The sequence below is a fragment of the Dromaius novaehollandiae genome, chromosome 21, assembly GCF_036370855.1.
Source record: "Dromaius novaehollandiae isolate bDroNov1 chromosome 21, bDroNov1.hap1, whole genome shotgun sequence".
Lineage (NCBI taxonomy): Eukaryota > Metazoa > Chordata > Aves > Casuariiformes > Dromaiidae > Dromaius > Dromaius novaehollandiae.
In genome coordinates, this window is record NC_088118.1 from 11912971 (window position 1) to 11940530 (window position 27560).

Genomic DNA, 27560 nt, shown 5'->3' on the forward strand with positions numbered 1-27560 from the left:
ACATAGAAAGAGAAAGTTTCAGTGCTGTTGAGATGAAGGGTCTACTTGTTTCCTTTGGCAGAGGTTTTGGCATAAAAGATAAATTATTCTTTTGATTCCATTCTCTACTTTGTCCATGGTACAGAACACGTATTGTATGAATATCAATATGCAGAAAAAATGTTCTCTGCATACCAGAAGTTTATCCAAACGCTTGTTTAGAAATGCCAGTGGAAATGTAACAAGATAAGGCATTCTTCGGGAATGGATAATTCTTTGTTTCATTTTCACATCATTATATAAATATCTGAGAGAGATTTTGGAACTGTAATGTTCTAACACTATGAGGACACCCCCCACAGAGAAGGCTGATGGGAACCAGCTGTTCAGCACTACATGACCTATCAGCTTTAAAGTTGTTCAAAACCATAGCATTTCATATGTTCAAATATCTGGCAGGTTGTGGCAGTAGCACCTGTCCCATGCCGAAATTCCTTTTAACTCAGAGAGAAATGCTCAAAATTCACTTGAATTTCAGTAACATTGCCATAGGCTTTTGTCCTCAGGGTCCTGTGAGCAGTGCACATTAGCTTCTGCCTTCATCGTGCTTGGAATGGAGGTGTACTCCATACATTCAGTAATGTCACCACTCTTATTTAAAGACTCCATAATGACATCTGTTCCATGTAGAGTGAGCAAACCTTGGCAGTTGTCATCAGGGGCGTCCCCGCTGATGGGTGGGTTGTTGGGTCTGCAAGCTAGCTGATGGTGAGTTCGAGTCCACACACGTGGCTTACTTTCTTTTATCCTTCTGGGCTTAGTTCATTATCCAAAGTGTTGCTCTGGCTGTTCTGGCTTCTGGACCATTTAACTGGTTTCTTAAAGTAGCCAGTTCACCATCTTCATGATATTTATCCACTCCTAGAGAATATAAGAGAACACACTGACGACTTCATCACACTGTTCACAGAGATCAAATATCATTCATTTTCCCAGGTCTTCGGGAAAGTTATTGTTGACCATTCAGTGTATAAGTAAGATTTCCCCCCACCCCCAGGCACCTGTGTTTATGTCAGTGAGTGCATACTACCCCTTGAACATAATGGCAAGTGCAATGCAAATATGACTCTTGAGATCCTGCCATTCCTGGCTTAAGGTTGCTCACACTCCACTTTCAACAGGCTGGATTGCTTTTTTGCTTGTCTAAGACTCATCATACATTGTGTAGGACCTGAGTATGTTCCTTAACTGGATTAGATTGTCCTCTACCTTTTCTGCCTCCTTCTTCCCCACCATCAGCAAGTAGCTAAAATACAGATGCTGCAGCTAACCTCCCTGGATCAGGTTAAAATTGGTCTGATTTTGTATGTCATATGTCCTGTCAAGATAACACTTGAATATGTGAGAAAATATTCTGCTCCCCGACTTGGTGGTCCAGGCCTATCCAAGCCTTATATTTTGGCTCAGATTTAACGCTATGTAACTGGTCTTGAACAAAGCGTAAGGAAGCTAATGGAGGATATCCAAATCATGTTCTGAAGGTGCCAGTCTTTCTCTGTGGACAACAGAGGCAACTTAGGTGTTTCAGTTAAGTACCAATTGTTAGGTGGGAAGGAGTCAAGCTCTGGCGTCCTTTGAAACAAGTATCTATGAATGCATGTGGCTAGGAGAGAAGAAAATAAGGAGACTGAGTATGTATTTGCTTGAATGTTGTGATCTGACATTACATAAATTGCACAAATCCTTAGATAAAAGAGAATTGGGGGAAATTGCTGAAGTCACGCTCTAAGGAAACATCCTTTATTGTACTATTTTGCAGTCTCTCTGTACATTTTTGAGTCTACAAAATCCACAAACCCTGCAGGCTTTAAACCCCTTAATGTCACCGAATTAGGAATAATTTTGTTATCCATTATGGATGAACATGTATAATAGGAGATTTATAAAAATGAACAGTAAAAGCAAGATAAAGGCATAGAAACTACTAATTCATGACTCAAATGATGACCCAGAGAAGAGAAACTTTTAACAATACAGTCATCTGGTATACTCCCCATTAGATCGAAAGTAAATTCATGGCAGAGTGAAAGCATCAGTAAGGTAGTTGAAATCTCTCATTTCTTCTTACATAATGCTTACTGCTGCTGTTAAAATAAGGTTCTTTCTGTGCAGAGGAGAGAGACTTGCAGCAAAGCAAAACTCATTTTGTGTATGACCTTTAAAAGTCATCAGTTTCAGATGATCACATACAACGTAGTCCCCTTTTCAGGTAGTAATGAACTGTCTGCTCTAATACTTTCAGGTAAAGCGGCAGTCAAAGTTATAAATGTGGAGAAAATAAGCTCCCAGGCTTATCTTGTTGGCTTCATCTTTTAAACGCAATCAGACCTACACAACAAACCAACTTAATACAGCCCCAGAATAAAGTTATCAAGGTACCAGAAACAGAATGCCTAGCATTTTTCATTTAAATAAATGTTTGGCAAAACTTAACTTGTAAGTACATCAGAGAGTGATAAATTCTCTTTATACTTGGCACTGACTAGAGAAAAGATTTTAAATTTTAAAAGTGCTGTGCTATAGCCGGTTACTTTCTAAGAATATCAATATTAGAAAAGAATAAACTAATCCAGCATTTGTATGACTAAAGAAGAAAACTTGGTGTAAAATACAGTACAGCATGTTTTCAATTAAAGAAAACATCAGTTTTTAAACTCTTCCTGAAAATGCACAAAAAGGTATTTTGGTCTATGTCACTTTGAAGAAAACCTTGCTAATGTTGTTTGACTTGCTTTCAAAATACAGTGCACACACTAGTGTAGGGAAAACGTTTCTGCCAGTGCAGAATATTATAATGAAAAGAGTCAGTCAATAAAAGTACTGCAAGGGAAGAAAAATGATTTTAGAAAAATACGAGGTTGGGAACAAGTGCTTAAATTATTTACAGTGTTCCTGAGGGTTTAGAGAGATATATGTTTACCTATTTTCCTCCTATGTGTCTTTGCAGATAAACTGAAGTTGAATTGTTTCAGTATATCGTAATAGATTCAAGGAGCACTAAGACTAACCTATAGGATGCAAACAGGTGCACAGGATTGCAAACAATTGTTATAAACTGCTGTTACGTCTGACAGCCATAAAAGTGAGAAATCTCTAGCCAGCTCTGATTAAAGCCTTGTTAAAATAAATTTTAAAAAACTACTGTGTATTTTCTATAACCAATTATTTAATCTGCTTCATGCTATTTTATGAGGATGGTCATTTTAAGCTATTTTTTTTGTCTAAAGATGTAATTTAAAACATTACTTGCAGATCTAAACTGATAATGTGGTTCACTATACATTAAAATTTTCTGTTGCGTTAATTCATGATTTCTCATAGTTGTAAACACAAAATGATAACAGTTAATGAAACTGTTCAACATCTGTGTGTGGCCCAATACTTATCCTAACTTACTAATACTTAATATTGTCTGTGTTCAGTGTGTATGTTTAATGAAGTTGGGGTACCTAGAAAAACAGTTTCATTTCCTGTATAACCACAATTCATTAAATGATCAATAGCTAGACTGTGCATGAGGCAGGATTCCTCTGTGAAGAAAGCACAAGAGTATGTGAATAAAAAAAGCACTGAAAAGCTGGGCTGCACAGTGTTTCCTAACTATAACATTTTATGAATATTTATCCTTACACCAGGAAGAATATTAAGTCATTTTTTTTCTTTCCTTCCCTCTCACGCCTGCAAAATCTGATATCGTAGGATATTAAAAAAAAAAATGAGAGAGTGTTTGTAACAATTCATAGCTTTTTAGTTCAGTTCCTATAGCAGCAGCTGTAGATTTTATCCTCTTATAGCAGCAGTTGTAGATCTTATCCTCTTAATGGAACATTTAACTCATCTAAAAACTCATAGCACCTGACAAATGTTTACTGAAGATACCCAGGCACAGATGTGGCAGAATTCAGGTAGGAGACGATGTATTAGGGACTACTTTTGCTTAGTCTGGTAGGGCTCTCTTTGTAGCTTGAGTGAGAATTACATATGTAGCCTTTTGATTTTTTTCATTCCTAAAAGGAGGAATATATTGCTTGCTCCCCTCTTAGAATAAAAGAGAGTAATCTAAGTCTATAACAAAATTTTGTGTGAAGTTCTACTGTTATGCTTCAGTGGAAAAAGTGTGGATTTAAAATTCCTATTATTAAATTCAGTGAGTTTTCCCTGGCACCGTGTGGATGATAGATCAGAGATATCTTATCTTAATTTATCTGCTGGCACAAGGTTGAGATCCATGCAATGGTCTCCTGCAGCATTGTGTAGCCTTGGGAGAACAAGATATGTAATTAGAAACTCTGGAGGTTTTAGGTATTCTGTAAGAGTTCTAGTGTAAAAGGAATTTCTCTTACTCCAGTATTAGTCTCAGTATTATGTTTCAAGTCTCTGTTCAAGTCCTGTGCCGTTATTAGGACCACTGGCTAGGATCTGGCTAGGAGAAAAAGAAAACCCTTCACTGAAGACAGAACTCCCTACTCTTTTCTGGAGTTATTCTTACTTTTTTTCCCCCCCTTGTAAGTAAATGAATAATCTGAGGTAGAGATCAAGCATGCATTATATCAGCCTGAATGATTAGTTTGCCAGATTTAAATTAGTTGGAAGCAGGATGGTGTTTATAATGGAGTATGGTCACCATATGTACATTAAGAAAACAAAAAAATACAATATGATTACAGCATACTGCTCCATTTGAAGTGACTACTATAATCTTGGAGTTCATGTAGGAAAAAGAAGCACGAGGAACCTTCTAGATTGCTATACCAGATAACCACAGATTGTATTCCTTTTATTAAATTTCTTCATATTGACATTGTGAAGTTTATTTCTGCTGTATGAGACACAACTGTCTCCAGCAGAACCCTGTCCTGTCTCCTACCTTCCAAGCTGTTTAATTTTTTTCTTATTTTCAGCCTAAAATTATACACTGTTAATGCATACCCATTTATTCTGGTGCCTTATCCTTTATTTTAAATAGCTATTCTCACTTCCTGATATATATTCCTTGATATATTTATAGAGAGCAATCAGGTCTTCTGGAATTAGTACTTTTAAAATAGATATCACACTAATTGCTTTCTTTTTTCATGCAAATCTTATGGGTTTGAGGTCCTTCTCTAGCCTGGACTACTACTAGAGAATTTCTGTCTTTGTTTGCAGGGGTTTCACTGTTTTTCTGATCCTTTACCGTGTAGAATCAGATATTCAAGGGGATATAGGCAGAAAAAAGGGGGTATGGATATTCTGACCTGTGTAGCCTAAGGTTAGGTAGTTATCTACCTATTATTCCCATAATCTTGTGGTTTTATGATGGGTCCTTCATGAAAGCTTCCACTTTCTTTTGCCTCTATCTTTCTTTAGTATTTGAGGAAATAGTTTGTTTTTCCAAATGCTGAGCTAACTCTGAACACCTTTATTAAAACTAATTCTTTTTTTAAAAGGGAAGCAATAATGTAGGCTTCATTTCTTACAATTACAGTTTACAAAAGACATTAGATAAGTAAACAGAATCAGACAAAACACATCAAATTGTATTCCTATATATTTATTAGAATTCCTGTGTCTGCTGGATTTAATTGACTCACCCACCCTTAATTCCTTTCAAAGTCCATGATGCACTTTTCTCTGTTCCAAAAAGAAGCAGGGGACAGTTGGTACTTCGTATCACTGTTATAACTGGACAACAGCAATCCGATGACACTTTGCTAGCAGAGAGCAGAACTACACATATCAGACCTAAGGGGAATAGAAATGGAGAACAAGCTCTGGGCCAAACTGCCTCTACCACTTTGGAAACCACTTTGCAAGTGTAGCATAAAGGTCTGTCACGGCAGCTGAGGAAGGCTTGGGAGGGGGGCAGATGGTGAATGTTCCCTCTCCCCCCATGAAGTCAATAGACGCATGATGATTGTAGGTGTAACTGCTGTATATTGCCTGGATTCCTCAGCTGCATAAGGAAAGCATATCTGTCTCAATGTGGGAATGACGCTCAAAATAATATGAGAGCATCACTGCTAATAAGCAGCAACATTACAGAGGGTGTTGGAAATCAGCTCCTGCTGGAGCTCTCGGTTCAATTTACCCTCCTAATTCCTCAGGAGGATGTGTGAATAATCTCAGGTATCCAGAGAAAAAGTTCAGAAGGAAACCACAGAAGCACCAACTTGCAAGTGTCCTTTCCCCACATTATATAGGAACAGCTTAGGTAATGATGCCTGCTATTAAAAGAAAGGAGCATGAATTAACAAGACTGCTGTGATCGTATGGTTGGTAAAATTACATTTTATTAAAAACCTGTAACTAAATTGGCCACAGTTATTTCTTCTCTTTGTGAAAGCACTGTTGCCTGTACCCAGGACGATTTGTCTCCGTACTCTTTGTCAAATCTTTGCTTACTGTCTTTTGTTTTCTTTCATGTTTCTTCTAAGCCGAAGGTCAGCTGGGCATATTCGTGTTTAATGTTTCAAAGGATCAGGAGTGTGAAGAAAATTCTGAACTAACTATTGAAGTGAAAAGATGGGTCCATGACAGTACAACAAAGTCAGTAAAGGACTTTGAAAGTAAACAGCTTTCATTAATGCTTAGCATCATTGAACTGCTGACTCCTGGGCACCAAAGGATTAATCATTTTTGATTCTCACAGGAGAAACACAGATTAAGGTGTTGTTGTTGTTGTTGTTGTTGTTTTTTAAGAGGCATTTGTGGTTTACTGCCAGCACTAGCAAAAATTGCACAAGTAGACAAATTGCACCAAGATGGTATGGATGAGTAGTATACTGGCAGTGGTGAGGTATTTTAGCACCCTTGTTGTATTCGGATTCCTCCAGGACTTGCTGCCCACCAGGCACCCATGTACCATGGACATGCAGCGCCTCTGCCCAGGTAGCAGCAGTGGCAGGAACCGTACGTATCTAATGGGACCTGCAGACCTTTTCTCCTATGCTGCACTTGCCTTAGAGGGCCACCAGGAGCCAGTGTCTGTCTTACCCTGCCCTTCCATGGTATTTCATCCTGTCACTATGGCTTTCTCTGTCATCTTATTTCAAGACATTTAACTCTCTGACTTTTCTCTCATTAAAGTCAAAGACTTCATAGGTGTTGCTAGCATGACTTAACTTGAAACCTCAGATAACTGCTTTCTTATCCTTTTCTTATCTGCTTCCTTTCAATTCAAAGAACAAACAAAACAAGACATTACTAGAGGTTTTTGTTAAGATGAAGTGAAAAGTTATCTGAATTTTATTTTCCAAATTTGGGGAGTGTGTGGGGTGGGGGGGGTGGGGGAGGGAAAGACATATATATAATGAAAGAAATAGATGGGGGAAGTCTTATGCTTCACTGAGGCTGGTGCTCACATCACACTGCCTAGGGAGTGTCCCTTGTGAGAATCATAGCTGAAGTCTGTGTCAGATTTTGCCCTCAAACTGTGAGAGAATTTTAGGCACAGCTTTGACCTAAAAGTTGTGAGTTGAACTGCTGTATTTTTGTATAATTAAAGGAAATGAGCACATTTAAAGTAATGCAGGCAAAGCTTCTCACATTAAAAAAGGGCATTCTACTGTCCATTTTCTAATTTTAAAAGTATTTTTGATGTATACTGTACAACTTTGTTCATTTGTGCCTTTGGAAAAAACATAGTTGTACAGTATACATCTGAGAAAGCAGCTCAGAATTTGTCAAAACTGTTAGATACTTATTCAGACCAGAATTCCAAACCTGTAAAGTTTACCCATTTTTCATAAGACCTGAACAGTCAAGGTCTTTGCCTGTATTTCTGGAAAAAATTATACAGTGGAACTGACACAAGTGAAACAATAACATAGCAATACCTACAACATTGATGGACATTAAGAATAGTCTATAAATTAAGTATTAATTTATCTTTCCATAGCAAAAGTTTCAGATATTATGACTTTTAAAACTGACCAGCAGCAGAATGTTTAATAGCGCAAAGTAAAGAAGGCATTGGGACATGGTGCTTATTGTTTTATACTCTGTGTATTTTAAGTCTGTAGTTTTCTCATATGTTAAAGTAATCAACTCCACTTGTAATACAAATGTCAAGTACCATATATTAAGGTTAATGTAAATTTTCCCTCTTGCAACATGAAAAATATATTCTGTAAACCTGGAGAAAAGCCACCATATAATACTAAAATGTTTTCAGCAGTTAAGCAGGAAAAAGCTGTCAACAACAACAAGAGTAATGATCATTTAAGCTGCTACAAAAAGATTAGCAACAGCCCTTCCTTGACATGTGCATGTGGTTAAGAGTTAATTTTACTGTACATACTGGCAGTCATTATCCTACAAATTCCCATGCACATGAGTACTTATAAGTGGGCAAATAAGATTATTTAAGAAAAGTATGCATATATATAGGGGTTTGCAGCACTATATTTCTTTGTTCCTAGAATGTTGCATTGCTAATCTTTTTTTTAAAAAAATAGCAGAGCTTAAACATTGAATAAGCTGGAATTGTTCCTACAGTACCTCTTGATTCCTTGTTTCAAAATTTTATTGTTATTAGTCCAAATGTGCTATATTCGAAACATTTAAACTAATTAATATTCCTATTTTTAAAGCATGTTTTGCAGTGTGATTTCTCTTTCCATTTCTTTAGTGATCCAGTGACAAAAAACCATTTCTTTAGTGATCCGATGACAAAATTATCCATACAGAATAACTTAAGATTTATTGAAGTATTCCTAAAAGCAGTTCTAAAATATATACCCTATGTTTACATTCATAATCAAGATAAAAACAAAAAACAAAAAGTAGAGAGGATCTCTCCAGCATATTTTGATGGCTAGACTGCTTGCCAAAGTTGAAGAAAATCAACAGGCATGTCAGCAACTGCACCTGGTCACACCAAGTTAGAATTTGAGCCACGTTTTCTTGTTGCCTAATAACTGAACTTTGAAGTCGCTCTCTTTCAGGCTAAAGTGGCTTTCTGACAGGAAATAACAAGAGGCTGCCCAGGAAGATCTAATAGGATATTGATAAGGGCACTCCACTAGGGTGAATCTCAAGCTTATGCCTAAATCTGATCAGGGGTATGCATCTGAGTTACACCCCTTTCTAAATGAGGGTCCTGTTCACTGAGTTGTCAGTTATTCTGAGGTTCCCTCCAGCTGTTTCTGTCTGATCAGCAATTCCAGCCTAGACTTGAGAAACCTCTCCCATCAGAAATGTTGCTGAAAACAGCTCATTCCTAAAATGTATACATCAGTTTCAGCAAATTACCAGAATACACTTGGTCAAAAAAGTCCCAATCACCTTCACTTAGGAGAACAAGAAAGCAGCAGACATGCCATTTGTCCACAGTGAATTTGTCAAACTGTAAGAAAGGTCAGAATAGCACTGTCAGAGTCCAATAGTCTTTGACCAGGTTCTTTTAGATATTCCACGCATGGCAGGTTTAATATTTAATACCAAATTTACTTACTTTAAGATATCTGACATTACACAGGATTTTGATTTAGCAGAATGATACAGCAATGTACTTAAATCACAATACAAATACAAATTGCACTTAGCAAAGTATAGCAATTGCAATATATAGTTGAATCAAAACACAGAAGTGATTCTCATTACTTGTCTCTCTAATATGCTCATTGTCATGATGCTTGGCATCCCCAGTCACCAGGAAGGTGATTTCAGTGAGGGCTGAATCAGCTCCAGCCCGCTGTTCTCTTCAAAGTTCTGTTGTTCAGTTTTTATACTCTGTGTTGGGCTGAGCCACATATACATCCCCTCCTGCACTAAATGCTGGTTTGATGGACTCAGGAGGACATTTACACTTTTTCATTAACTCAGAGACAAACATTGACACAACCAATTGATTCACTCAACTGATACAGTCAGCTGATCCACTCAACTGATAAAGCCAGTTGATCCATCCAACTGATACAGTTTTTTATTTAAAACAGAGGCAACTCTCTGGTCTCCACTGTGTTGAGCCAAGTTCAGTTTCCTTTGCAACAGCTGTGGTCAGTCACTCCCTGTACTCTTCCCTGAGCTTCACAAGTGCATCACCCTCGCCTATCTCCCCTGAGCCTTCTTTCACTGTAGGAGTTTATTGATAAGTCACAGGCATCCACTTGTCCTTTTAAGCAGGGACCATCTAGTCCAGCTATCTGAAACAGAGTATCATGTATAGTGTACAAGCTTACTTGTGTTCTCTCATTTTGCTTTAAGAGTTGGCTAGAAGTCATTAAAAGCTTGGAAAATGCTGAAAAACTTTATGCAAGTTAGTATTGAAGTTACTGAAAGTTTGAATGAGTTAAAAAAAAAAAAAAACCCCACCAACAATTGGACAAAATCTTGGGGGGGGGGGGGGGAAGTGCATTAAGAGCTACTTTACACAAAGGTTCTGGCCTTTTCATATGTCCCAGTATGAAAATCACCAGATGTGGGGAGGGCCTGCTGGGGCCATGTGATTTTTTTGTTCTTATACACTTCATCTGCTATGCATCTGCTATGGGTCAGAGGCATGAGACTTGATTAGATTTGGTCTGATACAGCAAAGCCATTATTTCATTCATTTTTGCCATTAAACAGAGCTCTCAGGATGGTAATATCATATCGGTCTTTATAAATCATTAATTTTTACCTTTTGAAAAAATTAGGAAATATAACCTACACAATGTAAAGGCAGACAGTATTCTACATGCAGCTATAAGCAGTACTGTACACTCCAAACACTGTCCACTGCACGGTATGTATCAGATTTCAAACGGATGTGTAAATGAAATAAGTGGCCATAAACTGTAATGACTGGAAAAGCTGATCTTTCCAAGAGACTAGGGTGGCAAAGCATAACATTCTGAGAAGATCCCACCGTCAACATTGGAGGGCAATATGTGAGTTTCTCCGATTAACTCCTTTGCTTCAATGGGAAGGGTCATAAGTCCTCTATCTCAGCTCTTCAGTTTGCTAGCAGCTTAAGGGCAGAACCAGAGCTGTCGGTATGAGACCACCTACAGGCACGGTAAGTCACATCCACTTTCTTAACCTACAAACTGTGATTTAATGCAGTTTGAGGAAAAGCACAACATGTCTTACTGCAAAGCTGGATGGATTCTGCCTAGTGTAGATGCTTGCATATTTGATTTCACTAGTCTGGATGACCTGTCTGCCTTCAAAAAGGGTCAGAAAAGGAACTATTATTGGAATCCTTGGTATGGTCTCCTATTGTTCTTTGTGCTGAGATGTGTTTTAATGAGCTTTTCAAAGTGGAGTCAAAATAGGATCCAAAATAAGATAGCTTCATATAAACATTTACCCGAAGCACTGAAGTGTGAAGGAAACATCTGCTATAAGAAAGCAAAAGGTGGGTAAGTTTGAGTATACTAAAGGCAGAATCTGGTAAGCTTCATGTAGTAGACTTCATCGCCTAGATTTCAGCAGAGGAAACAAAACTTCTTTACCATGGAATTGTAAGTGATCCTAAAGGCTTGACTTAGTTGCTCATTTGGAAACAGAAAAATTCTTGAATACTTTAAGGGCTGAAAGTTCTGACAGGTCTGAAGTACTTTGATCTGAAGGGAATGACTATCTTTTTACATCTTTTAGCGTCAAATTAAAAATCCATTCAAGTGGAGAAAGTTGCCACTGAGAAGTTCAAGCTAGTGGACATTGCATAAATATTCCTGCCATTAATTTGCTCTGTGACTGCACAGAGGTGTGTGCATGCCAGCCACTCAGGGTTTATTCGAGAGGCCATTGTGGCTCCCCCGCTACCAGTAAACAGGTAGCTAATTTAAATCCAGCTCAGTATGACCACAGGAGTTGTAATTACTATGTGTGATATAGGGTTTATAGTTTCACTCTTCCAATTTCTGCTTCTTTAGGGGAATTATGCTACCTCTATTCTGCCCTTCATGTCATAAGAGCAAAGGCTGTATTTGTCTTATTTGTATTTGTCTGTGAGCCTTTTAATGGAAGATAGAAAGTTACATCCATAACCACATTCTATGATTGACTTGGTCTTATTTCTATACTTTGTGATTTAAATAAATAGTTTACAGTAAATGTTAGTGTAGAAAAATAGATTTAAGGCATGCCATGAGCCATACAAAAGCCAGGCACAATTGTAGATAAGGTACCTTTGAGACTGCAGTCTTAGGAAAAAACATTGAATACTTCATCTTTTTAGCTGAGTGTAGAGGCAGGTACTATTTTAATAGCCATATTCTTTAAGAATGAAGATTCTAGTCTTTTCGTTGTATTGACAAAAGGAGTTTGAAGGATTTGTGAAGTAAAGTAGGTCAGATATAGTTACCAGTTTCTCATTTTTATCTGTAGTATTTCCCACACGATTTCATCCTACATCTTCTTCTCACTTCACCATTTGCACTTCTATTGTAGCTAGAGTATAACTGTCCACATACCCGGTTTGGGAACCTTATGTCTTTTATTCCCACACTACAGTTTGGGAATGGTAGCTAAAGTTCATACGTTGGATAAGGTGAGCAATATAAGTGATTACAGCAGTATCACAATATTTTTACATGTGTAAAATGATATTTTTAAATGTATAAAAGACATGGACTGTCTTGAACTCTTGCTGTAGGACAGAGTCTATCAGTATTTGCAAGTTGAAAATCTCATTTGAGAAGAAAATATTAAGTTCTTAGTAAAGTCAGAGAAAAGAAAATATCTCCATTGGCTCTCCACTAACTTCTGTTTCTTGTAAGTGTTCACTCTCTTTCTTGAAGACTTCATACCAAACTTTTGGCAATACCGAATTATTTCTGTATATGGTTAGGTTTTTACACGAGAATTGTAACATCATTCCAATACCTTCCTGCTAGTTCTGTGCAAACACTTTCATGGGTCAACTGAAATTCTGTCTGGGGAGGGGAATTGCTAGCATCAACTCAAGGTGGGAGAGCAATCACAAAAAAACCAAGGAGGAACTGAACTAATGAACTTGGGAGATCACATCAAGATAGATATAACCAAAACAAGGTTTCAAAGTGTTTTAAGAAAACACTGGTCTATACTGTCCGCTTAGGGCTCAAATCAATACTCCTTGATCATGCTTACATGCTGACTCACACTCTGGTTCAATTCTGGAGTTAGCCCTTGGCTAACAGAGGAAGGAATCTGGGCTCAGTGAGAGATTGGCTTAAACTTGGACCTTTCTAGTAAAGAAACTTGAGCCATGTAGTGTAAGGAACTGACACAAGCTAGACCATGCCAGAAATACCTGCTACAGGAAGATAACAAGGGCTAAATTCAGTCAGGATGATTAAATTGGTCCACAAAGAAGCACTTTTGCAATTCTGGCTGCTTGCATTTGTTAGGGCATCATCATAACGTACCATCTGCTCTTTTATATGCTTCTTTATAGCTCTGACTTTCAGAGAGATGGTTGTGATTACCTCACATCTTTAATATATAAAAAGAACCGTTTGCTAGTTCAGTGTTCGGGGGGAAAAAAAAGTGTTTTGTCAGTTACTCATCAATTTGCTCATCTGTTTGTCCTGTGCAGCATGATGATTTCAGAGTCTGCTGACACTGTTACCCAAAGGAGTATGATTCATGCACTAATTTTCCTTCCTTCCTGCCTATTTCTTTTAAACTTGCTGGAACTTTAATATATCCCATACACATTTTTCACCTTAAACTATTCTGCCTTTCACTACCAGCACTACATTCATTTCACTTCTAGAATCTTATTTACTTCTTTAGATAGGCGACTTACTAATGATAGAAAAATACTCTAAATTAAGATGGCATAACATTGTGGTTTATTACTGTTAACACCCCATTCTTGGCAAGATATCTATTCTTTTAAAAAGATCTGTATCTTTTCTCTTGGAAAATGAACTCCTTTTGCAAGAATAAAGACTAATATTAATAACAGTACTGTTGTGTCTGTAGAGCCCATCTTTACCAAGGCTATCAAAGTATTTTAGGAAAATAGCTTGTTTCTCTTTTGTCAGTAGGGAGGTCATTTAGCATGCTCCAGGATACATAGTAAATCCGTGACCTTCAGAATGAATCTCCTGACACTGAATCTTGTAGCAACTAGAGCATGGTTTGTTGTAGGGAAACCAGGTCAAAGACTATTGGACTCTGACAGTGCTATTCTGACCTTTCTTACAGTTTGACAAATTCACTGTGGACAAATGGCATGTCTCTTTTTCAAAGAGAATTTATGTCTATTTCTTTTTCAAAGAGAATTACGTGAAAATCATTACCATGATAACAATTGTCATTCTTCACTCACATATAAATCTGGACAGCTAATTTGGCATATTAAGCTTGTTCGTTCTGTGACATGGCAGCAGATGCAAAAGTAGAAAACTTGGATACCACATGCTTTATTTGCTAATTAATTTGAAACTTTGATGGTATAAATCAATAAACCAATTTGCTAAAAAGAAATCACTCTTGTGTTCTTTTTATAAATTAGCTCATTTTCATCAGAGGGATGTTCTGTGTCCTGCTTTTTTATAACCATTGAAGAAGGATTAGCTTAATTTAGGATTTGGTGCAATTAAAAAAATACAGGAAGTTATATAAAATTAGATTGTTTCCTTCATTTCTGCTAACTCTGTGATTTCAAAAGAAAAATGGACATAGTGATTGATGATAGTGATTATTTAGAAAAAGTCTCACTATTAATTAACCTACAAAACCAACACCTTCAAGTAGAGCCATTAAACCTGTCTTTAATTCCATTTTTTACAACACTGCAGTGGATCGAATGTAAAAATCCCCAAACTGACAGTTCCCTGGATTCTGTTATAAAATATTTTGTCGTGAAGGGCTGGACACTTTTATACTTTATTTGGTACATCAGCTTCCTGATTTTTGTGATGCTTTTGATTGGTACAAATCTCATAAATCACTGTCTCTTCCAAGGTTGCTACAGGAAGCTGACTACTCTTGCTAATCCCTAAATCAAAGCATGGAGTATGGTATCAGAAGCATGAATGATAGAGTTATTGACCTAAAATGATTCATGTCTTGCAGGTCCTACCACACATGACTTCAGGAAAAAATATTACTGATGAGCTATTGGTAAATTGTCATTGCAGACTGCAAAGGAGTAATACATTTCTACTTTTGTTTGCATATTTATCCAGATTCCACAAAGCAATTTCTTGAATCATGTGAGGAATTTCTAAAAGCTCCTTGTTTCTACAATACTAAATCCCTTCCAAGGCTAGTGTTCTTCAAGACCAATGTGCATCTGTCCTAATTATATGAAAAACTTCACAACCCACCCTGCCAGTTGTAGTTACCTGGATGCATTTGATTTCACAATGCTAAGATTGAGGTATAAACACAATCCCAGTGAAGGGACTTAGCCTAGGCATCTCCTTGTCCAGCTGAACTTCATTTTGTGTGCCCTCAGGCCATTATGCAAACCCTTTTTCTCAGGTCTTTGCTGGAGCAGATGGGAGGAAGGGGATATTGGATAGTATTTCTTTGATTCAGGATTAACGTGTGTGTTATAAATGACACTAGGAACTTGTCCATTTTAAGAAATGTGTCTTGTTTCAATCAGTTCTGCTGAATGCCTTTCTGATTTTTATAATGTTTTCAGACCAGAGAGGCCACACATCTGATCCTGACGTTGGTTTCAGCTGGTTCTAACTCTGGACAGTGCCAAAGACAACAAGACCCAGTATCCATGGGACTATTTAAATGTTATACTGTTACAAACACTGACTATTATCGGTTACAGCTCTTTACCGGGCTTTATTATGTCTGAGAAACTGTATAAGAAAGGATCCTGCAAGTCATATTTAAATGAAATATTTAAATGTGTAAACACAGATACAAACATAGAGGTCTTCCTTTTGAGTCTTGAATTATTCCTATTTGGTACAACACTGTTCCAGTTTTGCAGTAAAACAATAGTATCAGCACAGCCACAAAGGGGAGGAACTGGTCAGAGGAAAGCAGGCTGCAAAACAGAGGTCTACGTAGCCGATCAGTTTTGAGGTATGAGGCAGGTGTTTCACGAGCATGGCAGGTTAAATTGCCAAAGCTATTCATAGTTGTTTTGTGTATGTGCGTGCATGCAAACTGCAGGAAGGGGAGTGAAAACAACTCAGAACTGCAAGTCTGTGTTCTCAAAGAGGGAGCAGAAAGAGAGCTCAGATGGATTCTGAGGATAAATAAGAAACAGAGCAGCAAGATTACAAGCTCAACACACGAGATACAAAGGGGAACGTCCAGTGGAGAACTCTGCACGTACAGCTTCTCAAAGGGAGTCAGAAAGCCTCTGAACTTTGCTGGGTATTGTTTTTCAGAATGCAGAGAAAGACCGAAGTGATTTCAGACACTCTGACAACCTCACTGATGGCTATAAACAACTGATAGCTATATAACTTAATAAGGACAGCCTTGGTAATGATGCCTTATGTAAGGGTAAATCACAAAGAAATGGGAGATATGCATAAGTTTTGTTAGTTCATGAACAAGACCAGTTCAGTACACTTTCCTGCATATTGTTTGCAAAACATTGTAATTGTTTTCGTTTTAGTTGTTAATAATTGGTTGGAGACAGGCTCCTCCAGGTGAAATGCAGGTGTGAGTGAAGGGGGATATTTATTTCCTTGCCTAATTAAGAAGCTTTAAAATACAAACCAAAACACAATCCTGACTTCAAAACACTACATACGTGCTCATCTTCACTGCTACAAGAAGTGCTTTTGAATGAAAAGAGGAAGAATTTGAATAAACTTTTGCAAGTGACTGGAGATCTATCTTGCAGTTCAGATGACAATTTATGCTTTCGAAAGCTAAGGTCCAAGCATTCCTGGTCATCCTAAAACACTGCAGAAAGTATTTATGAATTTATGGTGAAAAGCATTGCAGAACTGGCTATGAAAGAAATATTTTGAGTCAGCTTTTGCATATGAAACAGTGACATCCAGTGGCTAGTATGGTTAACTATAATGATTTGATGCACAGAAAAACAGATACACTTGTATTTGGTTTGAAAATTAGTTTTTTAAAAAAAAAGAGTAAATTACAGTGAATGTGCAAGAAGAGAGAATCCTAAATTCTAGTTCTTGGAAACTCATGTCTTCTCTGTAGGGAACTTTTCCACAGGGGATGATGCCAATTTCTGCCAGCTTGTCTTTTTACACAAATTTTCACGCAACAGAGCTTCTTCTTGCTAGGGTAAAGCTGCCAGGTTAATATTGCTTCTTCTCTTTTAATGTTTTTCCACAGTGGCTAACAGCACGTGTTGCGGTGGAAAGGAAGGCTCTTAAGGAAGGCTGAAGGTTGAGTCACTGCCTGCAAGATACACAGCAGCAGTAGCAAATCAGCTCTGTCTAGCCTTATTTACCAAAGGACCCAATTGTTTTTTTGTATGTTTACTCCAAACTGAAAGAATAAGTAGGCTTTTCCACAAGCAACCTAAATTCACATCTCCCAATTAAATAGTATTGGCTAAGGTATTCCGCCTGGCTTAAACATTTGGCTCTCATTCACTTATACATATAAAATTCTAAATAGGCAAAACAACAGTCTCTAAATTCATGATGTAATTATTTTGATTTGACAGCAACTAGGCTCTTACTTTATGCTATTGTAGTATCACTTCATAAATCCAGTCACATAACAAATAAAAAACCACGCTTTACTTAATTTTGAGGGTTTCTCTTATGGCTAGACACTGATGTCAAATATTTTGCAAACTTTAACTCTTGAACATAGTGGTTTCCTAGGCAAGGCTAGCTAGAGGACAAATCATCAACCCAGTTATAAGTTTAAGTCTTTCTCAAATGTAGAAAACAGGATGATTTTTCTGACAATCATATATATGAAAGCAACACTGTTTGTTTGTGATGAGTAAATTAAATAGTTATATAAGATAAATTATTAAAGTTTTAGTAGTCAGGAAAGCTTTAAAAATGCTTAAAATTTTGAAGTTTGAATTTTGAGATGTTCCTCATTCAAGAAAATATTATGTTTCGGAATTAGGTGCCGTCCATACTTTCACTCATCAATACTTCCAGAAAACAAGCTCACTCCTCTGCCACGTTGACTCTCTATAAACTAAGTAATAGCCACCTGCTAGCTACCACATTTTACTAGTGGCATCCAAAATTATCAGATACCATACAGGTAAAAGATTATTCTCACTTGATGATTAAAAATAAATAAATAACCCCCCTGCCTTTCAAATGTAAGGGTTCACTTTATTAAAAGACTGTGGTGTATTAAAACCTTGTATTAAATAGCAACATTCAGCTGTCAATGCAACACAAAACAAAATACTGCCTAAAAGGTCTATTACATGGAGGGGAAAAAGAAAGTGAACTTTGGCAAGCACAAGATTGGTTTTTTTTGATTTTGTTTGGGATCCTCAAAGATGTGGAGAATTGTTTCTGTTAATAAATCTAGGACCAAGCAACAGCAACCCACCTGGGCGATACAGAAAGACACTTATTATCTTGCCTATCTTACGAGAGTTCTGATTGTGGCATCTCTCCAGTTTCACATACACGGGAGGAATTTTCATTTTTCCAACCTCAGACACAAGGAAATGGGTTCAATACTGAAATAGGTAGGGAAAGGTTGCCTTGGATGTACTAAATATAGCAGATTTTTTTGATTGTGAGATATTTGCTGCTTAGGGAACATGCTGCTCTAAACTACCTTATTTACTGTGAATCAAATTCCTACACACAGTGTGCAACGATGCCAAAGGCTATTCTTAATAGGTGATCCCTCAGTACCAGGCAAGGATTTCAACTGAAAACATGTGTAATACTAAAATGATTATACCCTGATATTGTTCTGCTCATGACCTTTATCTTGTGAACTGTTGTGACAACATTTGTGTGGTCACATTTAGGTCCACAGAAGAAAAACTCTAGACCACAAATTCTGATCTTGCCCCATCTATAAAGACCAAAGCTGAACTTTTCCAAACCAGGCTGGGAGAATTATGTCTATATAAATAGAATAGGCCTATTCTTTGGTCCTGAAGACAAGTTGCACAGGCTATCCTGCAGCCATTTGGCTAAATTCTTTTCACACCTCCAAAACAGTGGCTTTTAGTATGCACCTAAAGGCACATACTATCCACCAGACTACTGCAGACATTTTCAAGAAGTGCCCAAAATTGCACTAGGAGTTGTAACAGAATGGAACACTACAAGTGTCCACACCTGCACATATTTATTTATATGCTAACATACATATATATATATATGGCCTACACAGCCTGCAGGTCTTGATAGAGGAATGAATGAGGAAAGCTGTGCTGAGTTAAGGAGTCTCATAACTCATGGGAAAGGTAAAGAAATGGATCCCAGCCTAGCACTTGCACTGCCCTTCCACAACGTTGTGAAGCCCTCCAGAAATAGTTTCACCCTGCCCCATGTGAGGCTCAAACTGTGTATGTGCATGCATTTGCTTATTTTCCTGAAGTATGTAATTCCACCAGTTCACAAATACATGCAAGCTTAGAACCTTAGTAGTGTTCTTTTGCAAGCTAACCTTTGTACTCTACTAAGTTTAATTTTGTAGATCATTTTTCCCATGTCTTAAATGATACATACTTTAGACGAAGCTCTAGGTCTCTGCACAAGGCTTTAACTGCTTCCGCATATAACTTCTACTAAAAAAAGTACATGGACTCTTTTACATTGTATTCATCTCCTTTGCCTCACCAAATTCCCTAAATCTAATATGATCTTTTCACCAGAGTCAATTTGTCATTTCCAGTTCTTTATTAAAAAGTCAAACATTTTATACATGTGTATATACATATGAACAGAATTTTGTAGAACACCTTAAAGCTTCTCCCCTTCCCTTCTGTTCCACAAACTAGCAAAAGACACTATAAAAATTTCATTCATATTTAAGAAAGGATATTTATCTAACTGCATTAAAGTGTAAAATATAAATTGAAACAATTTAGAGATGGTTTTGACTGACTTACACAAATTAAGTACAAGATTTTACCAAACCAGCAATTTGTATGAGAAAGAAAAGGAAAAAAAAAAATTAAAAATATCAACTGCAATCCAACAATCTGTATTCAAGATACAATGGATAATTTTATTTATAAAATGGTCCTGTATCAGAATTGTTCACTGCCACACAATACATACATGAGATATGAAACTTGATCTACAAAGTAAAATGTTCTGTAGAAGCATGAGTTCTTGAAGTGTTCTGAATATTAGCCCTCATTTACTAGAATCCATAGCACAGCTTCAATTGGCGTAAGTAGAAGACTGGATACTTAATAAATACGTATTTAACACACAGTTAAAAAAAATACACAGGTGTATGAAAACTGACTGGAAGTTTGTACCGTTATCAGTGTTAATTGTCTTGGTCACGGTAAAAATAGCTTATACTAAAGCACAGAAAGACCTGTTAAGACCAGCCTGTCCTGATTTCATAGCAAAGTTGAGATGTATTGTGAACCCCTGCTTTCACCTCATTGTCCATGGCCAAAGGGTGCAAAGTCCTCTCAACATCAGACACAAAAAAACATTGCTGTTCTTGGATAAACATACAAGAAGGACTCATTACATGAAACAGTATTTTTACAAATAATAATAAAAATATTCAACACTTTCAATTCTTCTTTTTCTCTGCTTTAATTCTCTGCTGTAGTGTCTTCAGTTCAGTCATTACATTCAAAGTTCTGTAAACCCAGGTGACCTGAAAAGTATGAGTATTATTACATTCAACTCATTTTTAATATAATGTGTACACACACACATGCACACACACATTTACTTATCAGTTTCATGAAAGAAGTATCCATTTAAATAAACACATACCACAATTATGATAGTATTCACCAGAAGTGGTGCTGAAAAGACTAGTGAAATAAACATTCCTCTTGAATCAAAGTATTGGTATTTAGAAAATAGCCTGATAGAAAAGAAAAAAAAAAAAAAGAACATTATTCACTGTATTCCACACAACTTTATATGTTCATAATAGCTGTTCTACATGGATATTGGCCAGATTATCCCACTTCTTGGGAGCCCCAAGCATGGGACAACATTCTACTGTATCAAGCCAGAAGAAAGGGGTCGTCAATATCTAATCAGTTATGAACATTCATTACAATACCAGCCTTTCATTTTTTTGTAAGGCTTTATTGTTTGACAGAACCCCCCCCCACACACACACACATAGTATCTTTCCAGAAAGACTATTAGTATTACTATAGTAATCTTTCCCTGTTACACTGGGGAAAGATTAGTTCAATGCTTACGGAAAAAAGTCATCAGTTTAATTCTGGTACACAGACTAAGTAAACCAGGCAGATTTTCATGATATTTATGCACATAATAAGCATATAAAATACTTAGCGATATTTTTGAGAAATGGTGCTTAACTTCACCTTATTAAACACAAACAGCTAATGAAAAAAAAAAAAAAAAAGCCCATGTCCTCTTTCCCTTAACTGTACTACTCTGATTTTCTCTTAGAGTTAGTTTACAACAATCCATGCAAACAAAAAGTGTTTTTCTTCTTTTGATTTTTAGTCAGTAAACACATGTTAACTGTTAGAAAAATTACTCTTTCCTATAAGCTAAGTTGAAACTATATTGCATTGTATGGTTTTGTCCAAAAGGATTTTATCAATCAGTGCAACAGATCTTCCACCATCACATTCTCTTGATGAGACATGAGTGACTCTTTCAATTAATGTTTTTGGTGGAATGATACAAAAAAATAACTCATGCATTTAAATGTGAAAGGGAAAACAGTTACCTCCAATTCATAGCTGCTAATTCATTTATATATTCAGCACAGTAAACTAAACCTACTGTACAACAAAAGAAAAGTATTGTTAGATTCAATACTTCTTTAAAAATAAACAGCAAGTTATCAGTTCTAAGATGTATACGTACTCTACATTAAAATTCCATGATCCTCAGAAAATTGTCACACTTTTAACTACATAAAGCCAGTTCTGAATGTTTGAAGTGTCCCATATAGATACTAACAAATATTAAGTGATCAGAAAACATACTTGCAATATTACAAAGAGACATAAAATCCTGCATATCTGAGCTTACAGGAAGAGCTCAGTATACACATGAGTATTTTTTTTTTAAATCAGTATTTTTTCCATCAATCTTGTTGATGATTGCTTCTAAGATAAATCTGTAAAATAAAGTCAGCACTCCCCCCAGACTGGTATAGAATTAAGATATCATTTTAGATGCTTTAGGTTTTATATCCACCATTACTATCTAAAGCTAGTGTACTAAACATTAAGAGTAAATTCACCAGAATTATAAACAAGCATTTATGCAGTTCCTTCCTACATTGCATTGCGTCCAAGTCTTAAAAAGGTAAATCCCTTCTATTTATAGTTTTAACATTTTTGGTCATTAAAATATCTAGGAGAAACACTGTATTTAAAACTGCTTCACAGAAGTGTTTTGAATTCACTTATGAGGACACAGCACAAGCTTTGTTTGTGGTAGGTATATAGCAGAGCAGTCCGCTGCAGTCCAGTGAAAACTAGTATATCCTTATTCAACAGTTATATGTAGCATAAATGCATCAAGACAGCAAGAAAATCCATTGAAATCATATGTTTAATAGAAAAGCAATGAGACTATATATTATCCAATTAAAAAATTTCCTTGTTTTGTTTTTTGTGGAAAATGATACAAGGAGAAACTTAAAACTGCTTCAGTCACTTTAAAGATGACATGCCCAAACCAGTTGAAAAAAAAAATTTGGTGATGTGAAGGGGAATGCCATAATAAACAATATTCTGTATTGTTTTGGCATCAGCTGGGTTATCTTTGTATGGTACTGCACAATATAGATCATACTTATCATGTCAAGGTAAACCAGTGTGATAATTTTGTAGTTTCTTTAGTCATTTTTTACTTTGTACAACATAAAATATTTTTTATTGTTGATGTATCACCAGTGGTTCAATTTTTCAGGGACGTACAAGGCTGTGACTTGATAAGGATTTTTTTAAGCACTCATCTCGCTTACAGGAAATTTACATCATACTTGCATTGAAAAGCCATCAAAGATCAGTTCCACTCCAATTTTCAATGCAATTAGTGCTTGGGTGTGCAAATCCATGCTGGTAACACTAAGAATACTTTAGATGAAGAATCTAAAGTAAACCGAGCCAGCATGTCATTAGAAATTCTACATGCCTAACATTAAATTTAAGAAAGAAAATCCTGACTTTTTAAAAGGAACACTTGGGCCTAATGTGTTGTACACGTGGCATCACTATTTCTTCCTCTGTACTCTGCAGTTAGAAATGGATTTACAGAAATTTACTAAGATTTCTATATTAATTTTGGGAGGTAATTTACATCACTGAAACCTTAGTTTTAGCTGAGTTACGTATTTGCAGTTTTGAGAAAACTGTGATTCCCCTTTCAACTTAACTAGTTGACTAAATGATATTTTAAAATGTCAACATAGTCTTCAAGTGGAATTTTTTGCCTGTGATTCTCTTTAACTTGCTCATCCTTCCTCCATTACTCTGTAAGCATGACAGAACTGAGGCAGTGTGTACAGCCATAACTAGAACCACGGTGCTGCTCGCAGCACATGCATATAATCAAATCCATGACATCTTCTAAAACAAATACCCTCCGCAAGGCTACTCTTAAGCCAGTCAGCCACAAAGACAGAGCTTTGGTTAGGCAAGGCCACAGAGGATCCTCAGGCTGACCTCTGACAAATCCTGAAACAGCAAACACTGGTACCGCAACGGTAAGAACCAGGTTTGCTCTTCCTCATGCCATTCGCACAGGTGTTAGTCAGGCAGTAGACCAGATCCAGAAATGAATCCAGCCAAAAGCTGGCCATATTTCCTGAAGGGCAGCATTAGAAGAAGGCAGAGAGTAACTGCCAGCTTGTGAGAGTCCTTGTCTGCTTCTCTAGAGTAACAGCAATCTTCTGTGAAGCTGTGATACATAATTAACTATGAAGAAACCTTATTTATCACAAATCCTCCCTAAGGCCAAAGTTTCAAGTCACTACTTCATATAGTCTTGGAAACAAAACAAATAGGCACATATGCTATAACAGCTTCTGTGACAATGAAATGCAAGTAAGTATTATTGTGTACAGGCACATGTATTAATAAAAGAGAAATACTGCTTTGCATGCCCTTTAACTATTGTAAAGCATATCACAAAACCCAGTATTACGCAGACATATACAGAAAATTGTAATTACTAACCTAGAAGAATATCTTTAACAGTATTAGTGGCATAAAGGATGCAGGTGCCGCCTGCCACCCGAAAGGCAAGTTCAGGGAAGCAGCACTGCACACACTACTCACCCACGCAAAGGAAGTGCCCTATTTGCACCCGATAGTGCTGCAGAGAGAAGCACGTCAGGAGGAAGCAGAGGACGTGGAAAACCGCCAGCCCCACCAGCCAGGGCTCAGACCAGTCCGTCGTCTAGGGACAAAATTAAGACAGACTCGGCGATCACGCAAGCTCCATCAGGCAGCTTTCCTTTCCACACCCCACACGGAAGAGGAAACCCCCTCTCGCCCACCGGCCCCGCTCGCAGCCACGGGGCGCCCCAGAACAACGCCGCCGGGAAGGTGCCCGCGGCCCGGCCGCCCGCCCAAACGCGCCCCCCCCGCGCAGGGGCCGAGCCCCACGGCACCCCCGAGGCCGGCGCCGTCCGCACCCCTCCCCTCGTCGGCCCCGCCGCCGCAGCGAGCCGCGAGCGCCGCGGGGAGCCCGGCTGCAGCGAGCGGGGGCGCCTCACCACCAGCACAGTGCCCAGCCCCAGGGGCGCGCCCCGCGGCGCCTCCACGGCGGCGGCGGCGGCAGCGCCCCGCCCCCCGCCCCTCCCCGCCGCCGAAGCCTCGCGAGAAGTCGCCCAACGGCTGCCGCCGCCCAGGCCCTGCTCCGCGACAGCTAGGGGCGGGGGGAGGCCGTTTGCGCGGTGTGGGTGGCGCTTCCAGGGCTTCCCGCCCCCCTTTGGGAGGGCAGAGGCGGCTCTCGGCAGCAGCGCGGGGAGCAGGGCTGCCCCGGTCTTCAGTAAGAATCGTCTTTCCTGCTTCTGGAACTGAAATTTTCTCAGTGGTGACTCGACCCTCTCAGAGAAACGGCAGAAACTCCTGTTAGGTTTTTAGTAGCTGACATACAAGAAGATTGGCAGAGAGTATTTTCTGTGGCAGTTTGTTGCATAGTGTCAGGCTGCTGTCAGGGCTTTCCGGGCCCTTCAGATCTGCAGCCCTGTGCCGTGTTGCCTCTTCGGTCTTCCCTCAGTAACAGTGCCTGGCTTCAGCTGCTTTAGGATGAAACTGCGGGAAAAAAAAAGGACAGTGTTAAGCCTGATTGGAAATTTCTGACTAGAAACCACTTGAACACTCCAGGCAGGAGCTTAAGTCTGGTGAAAAATGCTAATCTTGCAAAAGAAAAAAAATGGATTAGTGGGCAATGAAAAGGGGATAAGACATCTCATTCACACCTTTGTTTTTGCTAAATGCGTGTAGGTTTCGAGGAACCTACCAGTCTTAAAGACCTATCGCTCTTAAGTAGAAATTTCAAGTTCAGGTTCATCGGCTAAGACAGCAAGCTTCATGATCTTAACAGAATTATCTTTGTCTGAACCACAAGGCATACTGTTACGCAGTAGCTCTATGCTGTGGTTTTCATGACATTTCTATTGCTGTCATGAAATTATTTTTTCTGAAGGTTTGGCTTACCAGATCTGAAGCTTTGGCTTACATTTTTTGCCAGATCATTTTTATATGAAATTGGGTTTAAAATTTGATTCATGAAAGTTCATGAAGTGCTGCAGGAATGGGAACTCTGACAGCTTTTTTCAAAATGTTTGGAAGTGCAAGCAGAAGTAAACACTATAAACACTTACTCTACCATATAGACAAATACAGGCCTCAGTGTGAACTGTAATCTCTTTTTAGTGTCATACTTCTGCAATTTAGTGTGAGTTACCTAAAACTGAAGATGTTTTTTTCCATTTTGTTTTAGGATTTTGGTGGTCTTTTTCTCAGCAACAATAATATCTGGAGGTAAATGAATGGCTTTGCACCATCCTGCTTAATTTTACAATGCTTTAAGTAACAAAGGCTCTCATTTCTATTACTATTCTGATCTTAGTTTTAAGACTGGAAAAAAGAAAAAGATGTTTTCAGCCCACATTATAGATTGGGAAATAAGGCCAAGAGAAATTGACTTGTCATTTAAAAAATCTTACGATTAATGTACTAGATTAAATGATTTGGGATTTCTGTAAATGGGGAATCAGTTTCTTTTAAATTGCTCAGTAACTGACTAGAATAACTGTCTGCAACAGCTGAACAGGTTCAGTGAATGGAAGATATAGTAGATGCTTTATGAGCTGAATATGCTGGTCAGTGGTGAATCTATCATACAGGCAAGCTGGCTGGATAGAAAGTTAGTGGCTTATTATGACTACAACATACAGTATTGAAAATTTTATGTAGTTTTTACTGTCAGGCACTGTAGAGAGCAGTCAGTGCAAGCTTTATCACAAAATACAGGCTGCTTCTATGAGACTGGCTAGGATAAAGTCAATAATGGTGTTTGTCAGCAGGTGGTAGCAGATACATAAGTATTACCAACACTTTTGTGTGATATAGGTTAGCTTTCATTTTTCATGGAGAATGGAATGTGAAGCGGAACATACTTAAAAATAACAAATACACACATTGCTCTTTTATAGGGAAAGGCCTGTACATTTTTCCTGTTACAGCTTCTCTGCAGATCCAGCATGCTACATTCAGATCTTAATTTTAAAGATACTATAGAAACAAGAGGTATGCAATATCAATGATGATGTAGAAATATTTCTGTTCTTTTTACTAAGAGTAACTAGACAAATAGGTTTTTAAAACTGAATCTCATTTTTCTATTGTAAGATTCAGATTCCTATATAATTTCTGTCCAGGCTACAGTATAATCCATTTTGATTTTTACAGGAGAAAAAGGAAAATGTATCCCTTTTAACAAAAGAAAAACTTAATTGTGCATAGGTAGGTATCTAAAATTACACATTTATATAAGTTTAGGTTGCTGAAGACCGAGCTCAATGACAAAAAAGATCTGCTTATGGCAGAGAATCTCAAAACTGAGTGCTAAACTATATTTTAATCATAGCACTGGGAGCTGGCCAGCAAATCTGGGTTTGTGCTAGCCACTACTTGGAAGTGCCTTTTCTACTTACTGTGGAAGGACATGCAGGTTAGAATCTCCAAGTAAATAGGAAGGAACTTTTGTTTTTGAAATTCCCCACACATACTGAAGTGCTGCCTTTTTTTTTTTTTTTTTTTTTTTTTTTTGCCTTTCTTTAACAAATCTGTGAATTAGCAGGTAGATAGTTCTCAGTGATCTTATTTCATTAAGATCCTAAGTGTAGGTTCGTTCTTGTGGTAGTGTATTCCTAATTTTTACCTCAAGAAGCTAATGTCCCTTGTAATGCAAGAGCTGTATTTAGAATATCTTTGAAAAATGAAATATCATACCAATATCTGTTGTCCTTGTACCAAGCCAGCCACGTCCTACACTCTT

At 37.7% G+C, this 27560-nt stretch overlaps 1 protein-coding gene across 1 annotated transcript; it reads right to left on the reverse strand.

Moving 5' to 3' along the window:
* Window positions 1–19725: 19725 nt before the first annotated feature.
* On the reverse strand, window positions 19726–27229 carry LOC135330447 (transmembrane protein 18-like). The gene is made up of 6 exons (XM_064524093.1): window positions 27217–27229; window positions 24769–24920; window positions 24329–24449; window positions 21763–21817; window positions 20817–20910; window positions 19726–20694 (listed from the first exon to the last, which is right to left on the reverse strand). Exons 1-6 carry the CDS (start codon window positions 27227–27229, stop codon window positions 20608–20610), a joined length of 522 nt encoding a protein of 173 aa, XP_064380163.1. The 3' UTR covers window positions 19726–20607.
* Between the last annotated feature and the right edge of the window lie 331 nt (window positions 27230–27560).

Coding starts and splice junctions, on each gene's coding strand:
- LOC135330447 (XM_064524093.1), bottom strand. Junction 21,818..24,328: donor AGGGCACTTCCTTTGCGTGG/GTGAGTAGTGTG, acceptor TTTGTTGTACAG/TAGGTTTAGTTTACTGTGCT. Junction 20,695..20,816: donor TGAATACTATCATAATTGTG/GTATGTGTTTAT, acceptor CATACTTTTCAG/GTCACCTGGGTTTACAGAAC.